Here is a 17,154-nt window from a genome sequence, read left to right as displayed (position 1 = left end):
CATAATTGTGTTTTTCTGGAGGGACTGATATATAGAGGTTTACTCCTCGACGCAGCGGCCACAGGTTCAACTCCGACCTGCGGCCCTTTGCTGCATGTCATTCCGCCTTTCCCACCCCTTTCACATCTTCAGCTGTCCTATAGAAACAAAGGCCTAAAACTGCCTCCAAAAAAATTTTAAATAAAAAAAAGTCATAGTATATGTTGAAAAAAAGTAACGAAAAGTCAAAGTATGGCATTTTGAGCGTGCCATCACACTAACCTATATCATCTGTTACTCTTCATCAATTCTTCATCGTGTATTTGACTTCCCTTGACCTCAAATCTACAAAACTTTACCTTGCGGAGCTGTTATGAAACTTGAAATGTGATGGTTCAATGTTTATTTATCGCTTACATTACTGAGGACAGGAAATGGAAATCTCACAAAACCCAGATGGGCTTTGAACCTTGCACCCCAAATGACTAAGTATCATCAATGGCAGCAGATTACCTCGGTGAGATATTCCTCAATTCTAACTATTATTGTTTCTTCTAACATTTGTTGTTCACACTGGAAAACGGACACAAGACACCCGGTGGAAAAAGTCAATATAGAATGTTGAAAAATAGTTTTAAAAAAAGACAAAAGTTGAAAAAAGTCATAGTATAGTATGTCAAAAAATCCTGGGAGCCTGGGTAGCTCACCTGGTAGAACGTGCACCCGTACACAGAGGAGGGTTTACTCCTCGATGCACCGGCTGCAGGTTCGACTCCAACCTGCGGCCCTTTGCTGCATGTCATCCCCCCCTCTCACTCTCAATCTCTCCTATAAAAATAAAGGCCTAAAATGCCCCAAAAAAAAATCTTAAAGAAAAAGTTCAAATTTCTTGTTCACACTGTCAAACAGACACAGACACCCAGGAAAAAAAAAACACAAAACAAAGTCACAGAATAGATGGGTTTCCTGTTTCCAAACATGACTGAGGGTGCGTGCGCATACCAGGGGCAGAAAGCCAGATTGGTGAGCTGGTCCGATACTGCAACAACCTTAAGCTTTCCTTATTGTTTGTATATAGCTAACTGCTGACTCAATAAAACATGATTTTAGTTGGATCTGTTTGTCTGTCTTTAAATTTGCAGTGTTACTGTGATATATATGTATGGCTATAATTATCATTTTAGGCTAATGTAATAGCCAATGTTAGCAGCAGGGTTACCCCCAAGTGTACCCCTATGGTTGGTTTATGCCTTAAAATAATGGCCAGGATTTCCGGGAAAAGGTACGATATGTGTGTCCATTTCACAACATCGCTGCAGGTTGACTGTTTTTAGCAGCAGAGGTTGATTGTGGGCGAGAGGGCGACAACAATTGTCGTGGTTAGCTCGCCGAAACTCTACTGCCGCTGTCTCGGCAACGTTAGCGAATGTCCGCTAGCATATAGGCTAACTATAGCCAGTATGTGGAAAATTAAAAAAAAAAAAATGTCACAGTACAGTTGGTCAACAAAAATAAAAAATATAATAGTATAGTATGACGAAAAAAGGAACAAAAGTCAGTATGTCGAAATAAATGTCATAACATCACGAGTTTTTAATTATTTCAGAAATAAAAGTCATAAAAAACATGTAGTATAGTATTTCGAAAAAAAAAGTAAAACAATTTCAGTATAGTATGTCAAAATAAATGTCATAAAAAAGTCATTAAAAGAAGATCTCAAGTAATATTAGTTGGTATTACTGTATCTCAGATCAGCAGCCCCTGTGCTGAGTTTTCGGTGCTCCATCTTGCTGAGGTGACAATTTCAAATCTAAGTGGATAAAAACGTAAAGCAGACGCAGCTGTCCTGAGCCAGCGCTGCCTCTGGTTCAGACGGTTAATGCCACGGGATTACACAGCAGTGAAACACAGTGTTCAGGCTGCCGCTCATTCTAATCACTCACTTGGCTTGATTGGAATCCCAAAATGCAGCACTCAGACTCAGAGGTCAGCTGAGCGCACCTGAAATATGTATCACAGCCTAGAGTCAAAATAAGTCGGGCACACTGTTGACAACGTCTAGGCCCTAGACGTTGTAAAACTGACTTTTTAAAAAGTCCGTTTTACAACGTCTAGGCCGAATCATAGGGCTGCAACCTATGATTATCTTTATAATGAATTATATTGCAGGTTATTCGCTCAATTAATTGATTAATCATTTGATCTGTAAAATGCTAAAAGGGAAAATGTATTTTTTTCTCTTTTTTTGTCAGAACAACAGTCAAAAAACCCAAAGATATTCAATTTGCTATTATAAAAAATGTGGTAACACATGACACTGTCTAACCCTAACTCTAATCTCTCCTAACTCTATGTCATAAACGTTTATGACTTGTTTATAATGTTTATGACACGTTCATGACAGTGTCATGTCACTCTTATGGAGATACCTTCAAGTAAAGTGGAACCGAAGATTTAGAGAAGCCGATAATATTCACATTTCAGAAGACGGAACTAGAGAAATTTGTCTTTTTTTCCTTCTAATTACCCCCCCAATCACCCCAAATTAATTCATTATCAAAAAGGGTGGCGAAAAACTTTCTATTGGTCGCCAACATTTTAGTTCCGGTCACTATTATGTTCCCAAACCTCCTGCTGCAGCAGTAAAATATAATCCTGTTTTCCCTCGGTTGGTGGAAGACTTAAGTGTGCATATTTGGCGGGGGGGTTTAGGGGTCTTTCCTCAAAAAATTTGATGTTTTCTCAATTAAAAAAATATGCAATTTGACATAAATTTGGACAGTTATTATCACCATATCTGTGTCTAAAATGTTGGAAAAGCTAGAGCAGATACTACATAGAAAAAACCAACTACAGTCATTAGATATGAGAAAAGTCTTTTAGTTTGTTTGATGCTTTTTTTAAACAACGTTTTTGGCGCTTTTTTGCCGCATTTCACATCCATTCGTCTCAGGTGCTGCACCTAAGACTTATAATTAAGTACATAATGAAGGTTCAGTTTAGTGTCACAGAGGAGAGAAGAAACTAGTAAAATATTCACATTTAAGAAGCTGCAATAATCACAGAAGTTTTACTTTGTTCTGTGAACTTCGGATGGAAAAATCGATTATCAAAATAGTTGCCGATTAGTTTAACCCTCTGACGAAAGACGTACCGGCAAGTCTAAGCGATGTTTGACAAAACTCCTACTCAAAAAGTGATATTACAAAATTTATTTAGTATGTTATTCATATATTAGGTAGGGATGCACCGAATCCAGATTTTTGGGGTTCGGCTGAATACCGAATCCACTGGTTAAGATTCTGCTGAATCCTCGTCCCATCCTCAGTCCATGAACACAGTAAACTCATTAATGAAGTAAACAGTGACTGTCCTTCCTTTGCCGTACCTGAAGTTGCTGCATTCTGGCTGCTGTCTGTAGATTCCTTTATCACAACTCGTATTCTTCCGGATGTTTCATACCAAATGTTGTAACAGCGGTGATGTTGTGTATAGTTTAGGGTCCTCGCCACCACGGGACAAATTGGCATTCCCTAAATTGAACATGTAGCTGGACTTGAATGGCCTTCTTTTGACTGAAAGTTCTGCCAAACTACACTTTTTCTGCTCACCAGTTCTATTTCCACTTCCTCACAGCCTACTGCATTGAACGCTCCACCTACGTAAACACCTTCCCGTAATCAACGAAAAAAATTCTAAGGTTACACTTTAGAAACCCAACCCCGTCAAAAAAGCCCAATATTCGGCCGAATCCGAAGCCGAATCCTGGATTTGGTGCATCCCTGATATTACATTTGTGAACCCAAGACTTGAGTGTAGGTATGTTTTCACAAGAGATTTGAGAAATATTTCAGCTTTAGGGCCAAATTATCTCTTCATACATTTCTCTGGAAGAATTTTGGGTGTCGCTCTACGGAAAGCTGAGTTTGTTCTGAACATTTTGATATGAAACACACGGGGATCAGTTATATGCAAATACCCTTAAAAGGAGAATTCAAGAAGATATCTAAAAATGCACACACAAACACAGACACACACACACACACACCCACAAAGAGGCTCTCACACACACACACACACACACACACACACACACACACACACACACACACACAGAGACTCACACCCACAAAGAGGCTCACACACACACACGTTTGTTTCACTGTGTTTGTGGGGACCCGTCATTGACATAATGCATTCCCTAGCCCCTTACCCTAACCTTAACCATCACAACTAAATGCCTAACCTTAACCCTTACCCTCACCCTAACCATAACCTAATTCTAACCCTAATCCTAAAACCAAGTCTTAACCCTCAAACAGACCTTTAACCTTGTGGGGTCCAGCATTTTGGGCCCCACAAGGCTGTGCAGACCCCACAAGCATAATGTATTCCCCGGTTTTTGGACCCCACGAATATAGTAAAACAAACACACACACACACACACACACACACACCTAAAAATGCCCCTAGACCTCAGAGGGTTAATAGTTGACACCTAATTGATACATCTTCACGGCTCTACTTGATAATCAGCGTTTTGATAGCGATTACCCAGAATCCCCAGTGTCACAGTAAGTTGGACTCGCTTTGGTGCTACGTGTCACTGCTCAGTGTAGATTTTTAGGACTGAGATATTGTTCGTGTCATGCTCGTGTTCTGTGGAAGAAGAAAAAAAGAAGAGCCACGCCACGGTTCACTTTTCCAACACATGAAAGGAAATATATTTAAAAAAATGTTTCATACTGACGGACCTTTTATCATTGATCAGAGTCATTTACACAGTCGGTCATATTCATATACAGGTAATCAGATGCACACTCCGCAGCCTCCTCCTCCCTCGCAAAGAAGTCGCCTTCGCAGGACGTATAGGGTACACTTCCTCTGCACACAGTTACAGTTTCAGAATACAAAAAAATCAGCTTTTCATCTCTTGCTGACTTTTGAAACATTAACATCACATTTCTGAAATGGCAAATGAGGAAAAACGGTGAAATTTGTCCGTTTCTTTTTGTGTATGACAAATCAAATCAGAGAAAAAAAAAAAAAAAAATGGAGACTTTTATTAGATTTTTTTTTTTTTTTTTTTTTTTTTTTACAAACACATCTCACTACATGGTCAATCATTTACTTTTTATCTTTTATAAATCTGTGTGTTTTTAGAAATGTCACCCGAAATGCAAGGGATGTGCATAGGTGTCAAGTCAACGTCCGGCTCCGTCGCTGTTGCGTTTTTTTTCTCACCCCCCCTTTGCTTCCCTTGGCCGAGTTCACTTCCAAACAACTGGAATGTTTTTGTCTTTTAATATATATATATATATATAGGTCTTCTTTTCTTTCTTGGAGGTTTACAGAGGGACACTGGGAACACTGACTGACTGACTGCATGGAAGCTTGCAAAATGTCCACATGCATGATAGCCTCATTCAAATCTCTAAAACATTTATGGATTTATTTAGAAGAGACAGTACCTGGTGGGTAGAAAGGTGCGTGATGATGTAACTGTACCGAGGACTAATAATCGGATCGCTAGAGGAGGATGTGGCCCAGAGTTACCGTTTTCTTCAACCTGGAAACCCTATTTTCCTGTGTTTTTGTGTCTAAGTGACTGATGGGAACAACAATCTTTGACATTGGTCCAGTATTAAGAGAGATCGCTGCAGTCGGCAGCAGAGAAACAAGCTACAATGTAAGTTAATAGGACAATTGTGCAGCTTGTATATACCTTCACAAAAGTGCTCGTTTTGCCGCTGACAGACTCAGATTAATATTCTGTCTGACAACATTATGGAAAGGATCACTTCAGAGATAGACCTTTAAAACCTCTTTGAGACCTTTCTGTTTAACCAGAAACAGCTCTGAAGTTGCTAGCGCTAAACCCACCAGACTCCATTTAAAAAAGCAATACTTTTAGCGTGTGTAGAGCCAACGTATTTTCACATGTAAATCAGTAAACTATATGTTTATTTCAACCAAAACTAGAGTTGCGATGTTTGGAAAAATGGAAAGACGACCCAAAACGTCTTTTCATAGTTTTATTTTGTTTCTGTCGACTTTGAATGAAGTGTATTCTACGGTACTAAAATTACTGTTTATTTACATGGAGTCTGGTGGGTTTAACGAACGCAATTTCGCGGATGTTTTTATGTTTAAATAAAGGATCTTACTCTTTAACAGAAAGGTCAACTTCCTTAGAAATCCTTTCCATAATGTTGTCAGACACTTAGAATATTAATCTGAGTCTGTCAGTGGCAAAACGAGCACTTTTGTGAAGGTAAATACAAGCTGGACAATTGTCCTATTAACTTACATTGTAGCTTGTTTCACTGACTGCCGACTGCAGCGATCTCTCTTAATACTGGACCAATGTCAAAGATTGTTGTTCCCATCAGTCACTTAGACGCAAACACATAGGAAAATAGGGTCCAGGTTGAAAAAAAAGGGTAGTTACACTTTAAGAAAGGAACAAGAAAGAATATATAATGACAATCTTAAGACGAGAAGACATTGCGGTTTGTTTGTGTGCTTTTTAAGTCCGTCCGTTGAGAGACAGAAAACCCTGACAGCATCTTTTCTACGGATGGTTTTTAGTACGACAACACCCGACAGAGCCACAATGTGATGGGAGGACAGGACGCAGTACTGTCTCTTTAAAACAAACATCTACAAAAATGTTGCCTCCTAGCTAGTACAGACATGACAATATGCACTTTTGTTTAAACTCTGTTTTTTTTTTATACATCACTATGACTAGGTCGTCTGTCAGGGCGAGGGTCTGGTAGTTTTGTCCGCTGCAGGTTGTGTGTGCGGCGTTTCGGGGGAGGATTTCTGTTGAATGTTTTGCGGCCGCTTCCACAGAAACGCGTATGAAAGAGAGAGAAGGGGTCCCATGGGTTTTCAGTTAATAGTTCATCTGTGTGTGTATTTGGGGAGTTTGTCCGAGGGCGTTGTAGCTGCGAGGCGTCGGTCAGTAGACCCAGGACACGGGGACCCACTGGCTGGTGGTGCACACCAGATCGATGGCCTCCTCCAGGTGCCTGATGGTCTCGTCGATCTCGTTGTTGATGATGGTCTGGTCGAAGTAGTGGGCGTAGGTCGTCTGCAGGATCTCGGACTCCTTCTGCAGACGCTGGAGGGACTCGTCCTGCAGGAGGAGGAGGAACAGAGAGGGGTGAGAGAGGGAGGAAGACCACACACAGTGTGTAAGGGCCCTCACTCAGCACAGGCTACATCCACACTACTACGTTTTCATTTTTAAGCAGCGTTTTGAGACAAAAATGACCATCCACACAAAAGTTTTAGCTCCAGTAGCAGAACTAGTCTCCGTCCATATTAAAGGGGAACTATGCCGTTTTTTTTTAGCTTAATTTACCTTAAAGCGTAACTCTCGCCAAAATGCAACCTAGGGTCTTTTTGTGAATGTACCCGAGTCAAACTTTCGTTTAAAAGCATATTTAGGACGGAAGCGTCACTTTTAAGATTTACAGTATCTTCGTTTTTCGGTCAAATGGCCTTTTGAATGGGAGTGCTAGGGGCACTTTTATGCTAGCCTCAAAATAGCTAAGAAGGCTAAGAAGGCTCCACACAACGTGAGACTTTGCTCCAAGTATCACCAGGAGCTCTACACCTTAACGAAAGCATTGACAACATTGTTTGTGTTCCCAGAGTTTACTAAAAAGAAAAGTTTTGAGCAACTCACGTTAGCAGTTGTTGTTTACGCTATCCGCCATTTTCCCAGTCCAAAATAGGCGATCTCTGAATGTGAATGAACGGACTCCATAGGAGGAAATGTCATTCTTATATGAGGCTCCTTTTTCAACTACAAGGTCAATATCCGTGCATTTATATGGAACTAAGCTTTAGGAGCTTTCCATCTTTACTCTCCTCTCTCGACTATTTTTGACTGGCTCGATAGACGGAGACCAGAAGAACAACAGCTAACGTGAGTTGTTCAAAACCTTTTTTAGTAAACTCTGTGTACACAAACAATGTTGTCAATGCTTTAGTTAAGGTGTAGAGTCCCTGGTGATACGTGGAGCAAAATTTCATGTTGTGTCGAGCCTTCTTAGTGTTTTAAAAATATTTTTTAAATAATATTTTGAGGCTAGCATAAAAGTGCCCCTAGCACTCCCATTCAAAAGGCCATTTCACCAAAAACGAGAATACAGTAAATCTTAAAAGTGGTGCTTCCGCCCTAAATATGCTTTTAAACGAAAGTTTGACTCGGGTACATTCACAAAAAGACCCTAGGTTGCATTTTGGCGAGAGTTACGCTTTAACTGAACAGCTTCGGAGTCACTGGAATGGTTATATGACTTTTTTGGGGTTGAATGGTGGCCGTCTCGCTTCCCCCTAGCGCCTGTGAGCGGAAAAAACCACCCTCGCAACTTTGGGGCGTCGGGAAATATGGCGTGATATCAGGTCTTGTAATGTAACAAATTGCTTCACGGCACTGCACACATCCAGGAACCGGCTAGCTATAAGAACAAGGTAGCGATGGAGTTTTTAACACTACCGTCATGGCTGAGCCAGCGAAAAAGACGCAGAAAGCGAGGAAAGCGTTGTCAGGGGAACAGAGAAAGAGGAAACGGCAGACTGACCGAGCGAGGAGTCAGACACGAGTAAACATCGGAGCTGCGTTTTCAGAATGGCGAGAACTGAGACAAACACAAGCCTGCAAATCCAATGCTGACCTGGCGTTCTTGCTGTTGCACTTGTAAGTATCTTTGATCAGAAACTTTATCTGCCACAGAGTTTCTTGTCAGCTCGATGTTGGCAAACGCAAGTTGCTTCTGCTCCAACAGCGCTCTAAGGCCATCGTAGGAAAAAAGAATAATGTTACGGACCCGGGAGAGAAGGGTAATATTCCGAGAAAAACCTCAGTGGACATGGCTCCGTGCGTTCGCCGGCTTCTATGTAAACAAATGCACACGACCAGAGGGGAGAAGATGGGAGGGGGGAGAGTCGCCAACGAGTTTTTACGAAGTTGTTGCCAAATAGTATCTATTCCGAAGCTGTAGGGGGAGCTCTATAGAGAAACCTGCGAGCAAAAAGAGAGAAAACAGCGAAGAAATGGCCAAAACTGCATAGCGCCTCTTTAACCCGTCTGACAACTAGGGTTGTTGAAATGAGTCATTGCATCGATGCGTCTTGATGCAGACCTGGACGATTCTGCATCGATGAAAAGAAAGACCATAATCGATTATAGCCTACTGAAGTTACTTCTTGATTTTCCGGTCTCTACTTTTTTTGGCCTTTTGTGTGTTGTCTGCTGTGTTCAGACTCCGCTACATTCAGGAAGTGTATTTTAAGAGCGGATACAATAAAAAGGGGAGTTCTTATATATCTGACTGCTTGAATTTGTCGCTGAAAACCATGTGTGGCAATATATAATAATATCGAGGAGGTGATGCATCGTGATATCGATCTGAATCGTGCATACAGGACTGAAAGAGAACTCTTTAAGACCACACACAGTGTGTAAGGGCCCTCACTCAGCACAGGCTGCTTCTACACTACTACGTTTTCATTTTCAAGCGGCGTTTTGAGACAAAAATGATCTCCGCCCAGACAAGAGTTTTAGCGCCAGTAGCAGAACTAATCTCCGTCTATATTAACACGTCTGACATCACATATCTAGATTCCTAAACTAGAAACCTAAACTATTTTACTATTTATTCTCTTTACTTATATGTATTGTTTATATATCTGTGTCTTGTACTCCCCCCCCCCCATCCCTTGCTGCTGTAACAGTGGGCATGTCCTTATTGTGGGATTAATAAAGGATTTTGAATCTTGAATCTTGAATATCACATGACCGTTCACACACACTGGGCATGTGCGTGCTGGTGTAAACAGGAAGCAGATTGTCGGACGTTACTCTGCGGTTGGAAATCATGAATTTAGAAGTTGAAAATACAGAAAATACTTTGGAGAAAGAACAACAACGGTGAAAAGTAGGAGCAGGGATTTATCAGCTTGGACCGACGACGAGGTGGAACTGTTACTGAAAGGTGTTTAAGCTACCTAACAGATAAGACTGACTGACGTGGTCGTCGTTTCCAAAAGTCTCCGTTTGTGGCCGTCCAGACTACAAAGCAACCCTGGAGTGTTAGAACCAAAACAGGGGCAGCAATGTTTCCAAATGTGTCCATTTTAGGGGCTTGGGAATGCTGGGACGTGAACTTAGCAAAAGATATTTGTTTTTAAACTGACACGTAGTAGTGTAGATGTAGCCCCAGTGTGTAAGGGCCTTCACTCAACAGAAGAGGAAGTGAATGGAAAAAAAACACAGAAGGCGACTAACCACTAGAGGCATACAAAGAAGCATATGGCAGGACACACACACACACACACACACACACACACACACACACACACACACACACACACACAATTATAAATAACACTAGTCTCCACCCTGTCAGGCTTTACTTACTGGCAGCGTTCGACACCACCTGGGCGTCTGAGAGGAGCGCCAGAGAAACAAAAGCATGCAGCATGCAAAAATAAGAAGAGCAGTGCAGAGAGGAATGAGACCCGATCGCAGCGCAGACAAGAGAGAGACAGGCTGCTGTGGGACAGTAGTGCTTCACATACCGACTGCAGATTTCAACATGTCATTAAAGCTACAGTGCGTAGTTTCTGTCGCCCCCATGAGGAATTCTAAGTAATGACAACAACGCTGTCGGTGCGTGCACATGACGCAGCCCCACCCCTTCTCCACGCAGTTGCTATAGTAGTAGTCTATATCCACGACATTGCTCTTCCGGGATTGCTCCGGTGATGCCGGAAATTCCGCCGGATGTCCCTCTTTATGGCCGGATGTCCGTCCCCTTCCTCTTTCTTTGTGTTGGCGTTCTAACCTCCGGTGGATTTGTGAGGACTATGGTTAACTGCTCCTCAGATCTCTGCAGGGTAAATCCAGACAGCTAGCTAGACTATCTGTCCAATCTGAGTTTTCTCTCGCCTGACTAAAACTACTTTTTCTGGCCGAAGAAGACGACTCCTGTTCCTGAAATTTTGGATTTTGAATACGTGTGGTCCTCCATGTTTCCTTCTTCAAACTTGCCGGGGGCTGGGAAGCTACGATACCCATTAGCAGCATTAGCAGCACCTGTGAGTTAATCATGTGACGGCGAAAAAGCGAAAGGCGGAGCAGTATGTCCTGTATGTCCTTTACCGGCTAACGTATTTCAAAATGGAGCATGAATATGGAGCGTCTACCCCATAGATATATATAAAGGCTAGATGTCTTACGGTGGAGTCTCTAACGTCATCACCGGCAGCCATCTTGTCACAGTCAAGCTTTCTTGCGGGCTTTGTGGTACCTGATGTAAGGTGAGTGATCTGCACGAACACAAATACTCTTATCTCGCTGAAATCTTGACGGATTTACAAACGGTTTGGTTTCTTACAAACTTTATTAACGTGGCTATAATTCTGGATGCTTGAACATGTTGAAATTGCAGCTTTTCTTTTCGAAAAACGACTTAATCGTGCAGCATAGTTGTGTATCACTACTACTTGCGCAAGTTATCAAGGCTGAGACCACAATCGAGCTGTTTTACTGACACCAATAACGATTTTATGATGACTAATCTTTTGTCTAAATGACAGTCTTTGTGGATGTGGTTGTAGTTATTAGCTGGCTAATAACAAGAAGCTTTGAGTGAGACCTAGTAGCAGCTAACGTTACAGTTTAGCATAGCTATGACATAATAGTATTACAAGATTGTTGTTGACCCAAGGCTTTTTAGAAGTTTGTTTACACAATCGCTGAATGTTTCTTTTGGACACCTTTTTATAACTAGTTTAGTGTGGTTGTCTTATTCTAAAGTACATACATGCATACATGATGCATACATACACACATGCATACATACAATTACCCCAAACATATGATAATTTAGGTGTGTATTTTTGTCCTTACCGTTAATGTTGAAAGAAGGAAAAAAGGGTTGGAAATGTTGACAATAATTTATATATCTTGGTACGTTTCTCACGTTTTTAAGGTTTCCCAAAACCGGAAAGATGAGGAGGCAGTGGGAACTTGCTCTAAGAAGGGACGGTTTTGTTGTCTCTGACAGGACACTGCTCTGCAGTGAGCACTTCAGGAGTGAGGACTTTGACAGAACGGGGCAGAATGTCCGGCTTAAAGATGGTGTTGTGCCAACCATTTACAACTTTCCAGCTCATCTTCAAAGTGTATGTGTATCATTGACCAACAATAATTCAAGGTGTATAAGATTGATATATCAATATGTGATTAAATGTCACTTTAGTTTTTGTTATTGCAAGTTATATAATGTGTTGTTTATTACAGCACAACACACTCAAAAACTTCTTTACTTACGTTTATTTTAGCTGGTAGCAACAAGAAGCACAACCACCTCTAGAAGAGCGGAAAACAACCTGCCAACGGACTTGTCTCAGGATGCACCTCAGCCTGATGTTGTGAGTATTTGCATGTGGAATATCAAACAAATGAGAGCATCATATGGCTTATTATATTAAATCCTTTATCTTGGTGGTACCCAGAAAGGTCTATGATGGTGTTAGTAGTCTAAGAGCCCAATATTATTTGAGGTGGTACTCTGTGTAAAAAGTTTGAGAACTACTGGCTATCTCACTTGCTCTGTCACTCATACACTTGAATGAATAAACATGTGTGAACATTGAAACTACACCCAGGGGTAGGCAACCTTTTCAATCAAAAGAGCCAACCCAGAGTTGGGACCAGCAAGCAGAGCTGCTGTCTGTATAAAATCCTCCTCCTCACCTATAAAGCTCTTCATGGTCAGGCCCCTTCATATCTTAAAGAGCTCATAGTACCCTATTACCTCTTTAGAACACTACGTTCTCTGAATGCATGGCTACTTGTGGTTCCTATAGTCTCTTCAGTTACCAAGCTCCTCTCCTGTGGAACCAGCTTCCAGTTGTGGTTTGGGAGGGAGACACCCTCTCCACATTTGAGAGTAGGCTTAAGACGTTCCTCTTTGATAAAGCTTATAGTTAGGGCTGGATCAGGTGAGTCCTGAACCATCCCTTAGTTATGCTGCTATAGGCCTAGACTATCGGGGGATTTCCCATGGTGCACTGTCTCTTCCTCTCTCTCTCTCTCTCTCTCTCTTTCTGCACTCATTCATGTCCCATTAATGCATGTTACTATGTTACTAACTTCACTTCTTCCCCGGAGTTCTTGTGCTTTCTCGTCTCGCAGGTTCTCATGGATCCTAGTGGAGCCTCCTGCCATGGTCCTGCTTGACTGCCATTGCCAATACTGTTGTTGCTGTGCACCTGTCTGTCTGTCTCTCTCTCTCGCTGTCTCTCTCTCTCACCCCAACTGGTCGAGTCAGACGACCGCCCACCTAGAGCCGAATGGTCTGTCCTAGGTTTCGGCCTCTTAACAGGCAGTTTTTCCTTGCCCTTGTCTCCAAAGTCTTGCTCATGGTGGTACTGTTGAGTCTCTGTAAATAATGTTATAAGGAGTTCGGTCTAGACCTGCTCTATTTGAAAAGTGTCCTGAGATAACTTTTTTTATGAATTGGCGCTATACAAATAAAATTGAATGAATGAATTGAATTGAATTTTTTGAATTTTTTATCTCTATCCTCCATGTGTATACCTCCACAGTAATGTAGTTCTCTCTACAGGGTGGGTATTTCAACATGCAGCATTTCTTTATGTATATTTGTAAAGGGAAATCTTGTACCTATTTTTTATTGCAAATAAATGTCACTTTTATAATAGTTTAAACTTGTTTAAAATAAACATGTAATAATTCAAATTATTTTATTATATTAGTAATATACATATAAAAGTATATATTAGTAATATACATATAAAAGTATATATTAGTAATATATATATATTTTTAGTAGCCTATATATTGATTTAACATAAATACCTTGTGCTTGTGTATATTCATTACACCTATATTTTCTGTTTAATGTTATTTTCATATGGAAATCCATGGTTATAATTATTCATAAGTATGCAGTGTCATAACTACATCTCTGACGTTTATAACAAACCAAACCGTTTGAAAATCGGTAGAAAATTGAGCAAGTTATGGTTATTTAAAAAGTACATGCACCATTAAAACACAATGTTACGAGTGAGCGAGCTGACTGTGGCAAGATGGCCGCCAGGTGCGGACGTCGACCTCCATTGGCCAGCAGCGCGGACGAGACATCTAGCCTTTATATATATCTATGGTCTACCCCAGTTCATGCGAACGCAAATGTTAAATTTCAAGCCAAAAGGAATACTTGGAATTGATGGTGGTGGTAAATATTCATGAAAAAGGAGAAGTTTTTGAATAGGCAACACAGATTTAGATAATGAACAACTACACACGTTACACACTGGGACTTTAACCCTTTTGTTGTCTTACTGCGCACACTACAGCTGTAACTTATGATGTTTTGTGAATAAGAAAAATGTAGAACATCTGCAGCCGTATCCTAACATTTATCATCTTTTGAGTGGGTTTGGTGTGTTCCTACCTCGTTGATGCCCGGCGTGATAGTTGGTGCGGCAATAAAGACGACGTACGGTGCAAACTCTGCTGTCCGCAGGACCTTCAGGGCCTGATGGAGAACAGGTGTTAGACATCAAAGTGTTTTTATATCTGCAAACACACAGAGTCTCACACACACACACACACACACACACACACACACACACCCCTACCTGAGGTTCCACGTCCAGGATAGCTATGTGTCCCTGTTGGTGGATCTTCCGGATGGTCTCCAGCCGCGTGCCGTACATGGCGTCCTCGTGGCTGCCGTACTCCAGGTACTCGTTGTTGCTGATGTCCTGCATCATCTGGTCGTGGGAGACAAAGTAGTAGTTCTTCCCGTTCTCCTCGTCCTTCTTCGGAGGTCTGGTTGTGTCTGTGGGACACCGGGAGACACAGAGCATTTACACTTCCGCACGTTTTAAGACAGGGCTGTTAAGAGTGTTTCTGTGGAGGATTTTAATCTTGTGACATACGTGGGATGGGGTAGGCGAATCTGTCGGGGTGTTTGGTGATGAGTGTGTTCTTGATGTGTCTTCTGCCCACTCCATGGGCCCCTGACAAAGAGACACACACACACACACACACACACACACACACACACACACACACACACACACAGTCAGTCAGTGAAGTCACTTATGAAGGCAGGCATCCCCATTTCTTTCTGCTACTATAGATTATCTTTAACTAAAGACAGCATTACATCGCATTACGATAAAACCTGGATACAGCGTTCGAGGCGGAGCCCCGTTCATTTCTATGAGAGTTGTTCAGTGGAGCATAACGCCAAAAAAGTTCAACAAAACTGCGTATAAAATGACCAGTATGATCAGAGCTGCTTCCTCACTGTGCGGCCCAAAGACCATCACCGGCCGAGTCGGCTACTTCCTCTTTAGCACTCTGCTAACTCGAATGAGGATTAAATGATTTAATCGTGCAGCTCTTCTAGACTTTCCAAATGTTATCGGAACGAATGGATCAAATTCTGACTGATTTACAGACGTCTCTTTCGCCATGTACCTAGGGTTGGGCATCGATTGGATTTTAACGATTCTGATTCCGATTCTTCCGATGCTTCAAGCTGTGCGCTTAGATCGTTAAAATAGGGCCCATAGTCTCCTAAAGAGGCGTGGCAGTGGACAACCCCACAGGACACACAGACAGGAAGTTACTCTTGGCTCTTAACCGTCTCTGCCGCTACACTCGGCAGAACTTACCTAACAAAACTAGTGTTTTCCTCTTGAAAGCAGGAAGCTTCACAACCTCTTCATACGTGACGAGGTCTAGTTGGTCGAACACTGGAGGTGAGAGAGAAACGGAGTGAGAGGATGTGTGGAGAAGAGTGTGCGGGGACAAACAGCAGTTAGAGGGGAACAAGAAACACATCTGGGGACTATGTGGGGAAGAGAGGAGGCAGGTGGGTCACTTAAAAAAAAACAAAAAAAGCAGAATAAAAGTCTCCCTGGCAGCAAGCCCCTAACCCTAATGTCCAAACAGTGAGGGGAAATGACAACTGGGAGAGCTGAGATGATCTGAATGACGACTGATAAATCTGAAAGGCAGAAATTCATCCAGTGAGAAAACGGTTCATGAGAGGCTCATGTGCTTATAAAAGCCAGCAGAGATGGTGTGGAAAAGTTATTTAATTTAACCATAATAATTAAAAGTATAATGACTAGTGCTGTGTTAACATCTGGGCCTGGTTGCAAAAAAATCTGCTTAAAGAAACAACCCCATTAGAAGTGAAGGATATTTGTGTGATTTTGAGTCTAGCAGGACGACTCGAAAGTCTCCACGGCAATGCCATTTGCTGTTAAAGGGGAACTGTTTTTTTCAACCTGGACAGATGTTTGTGTGTGTGAGTGACTGATATGAACAACAATATGCTTTATTTTGCCGCTGACAGACTCAGATTAATATTCTAAGTGTCTGACAACATTATGAAAGGATCCCTACAGAGATAGATCTTTAAAACCTCTTTGAGACCTTTCTGTTTAACCAGAAACAGCTCTGAAGTCGCTAGCGCTAAACCCACCAGACTCCATTTAAAAAAGCAATGCTTTTAGCGTGTGTAGAGCCGACATATTTTCACATGTAAATCGGTAAACTATGTGTTTATTTTAACCAAAACTAGATTTGTGATGGTTGGAAAAGTGGAAAGACGTCCCAAAACTGCTTTTCATAGTTTCATTTTGTTTCTGTCGACTTTGAATGAAGTGTATTTTACGATGATAAAATTACTGTTTATTTACATGGAGTCTGGTGGGTTTAGCGAACACAATTTGGCGGATGTTTTTAGGTTTAAAAAATGGATCTTACTCTTTAACAGAAAGGTCGACCTCCTTAGAAATCCTTTCCATAATGTTGTCAGACACTTAGAATATTAATCTGAGCCTGTCAGTGGCAAAACAAGCACTTTTGTGAAGGTAAATACAAGCTGGACAATTGCCCTATTAACTCACATTGTAGCTTGTTTCTCCGCTGCCGACTGCAGCGATCTCTCTTAATACTGGACCAATGTCAAAGATTGTTGCTAGTTACCCTTTAATTAAACATTAAACATAATTCGTAATGTAATTATAATATACTAATAAAAGAATGTAGCGAGGGATTTAAACATTTAAAATTTAGCATTTAAAAGTTTTTCA

General features: G+C 41.4%; 1 protein-coding gene across 19 annotated transcripts in view; it reads right to left on the bottom strand.

Annotated features, from left to right (window-relative positions):
• Positions 1–6,675: 6,675 nt before the first annotated feature.
• The window catches only part of caska (calcium/calmodulin-dependent serine protein kinase a), a 214,666-nt gene continuing 204,187 nt past the window's right edge, over positions 6,676–17,154 (bottom strand). For 7 of the 19 annotated variants that reach the window (XM_036003863.1, XM_036003866.1, XM_036003869.1 and 4 more), the window contains 6 exons: positions 15,724–15,804; positions 14,980–15,060; positions 14,677–14,879; positions 14,490–14,573; positions 10,418–10,444; positions 6,676–7,123 (listed from right to left, as the gene is read on the bottom strand). In XM_036003863.1, coding sequence (XP_035859756.1) covers positions 6,947–7,123; positions 10,418–10,444; positions 14,490–14,573; positions 14,677–14,879; positions 14,980–15,060; positions 15,724–15,804 — 653 coding nt within the window. In that variant the 3' untranslated portion in view covers positions 6,676–6,946. The remainder of the gene's footprint in view (positions 7,124–10,417; positions 10,445–14,489; positions 14,574–14,676; positions 14,880–14,979; positions 15,061–15,723; positions 15,805–17,154) is intronic. The other 12 variants (XM_031300680.2, XM_031300715.2, XM_031300745.2 and 9 more) reach the window with 3 other exon arrangements.

This window comes from Sander lucioperca, chromosome 8, assembly GCF_008315115.2.
Source record: "Sander lucioperca isolate FBNREF2018 chromosome 8, SLUC_FBN_1.2, whole genome shotgun sequence".
NCBI lineage: Eukaryota > Metazoa > Chordata > Actinopteri > Perciformes > Percidae > Sander > Sander lucioperca.
This window is presented reverse-complemented; position numbering and strand designations above follow the sequence as displayed.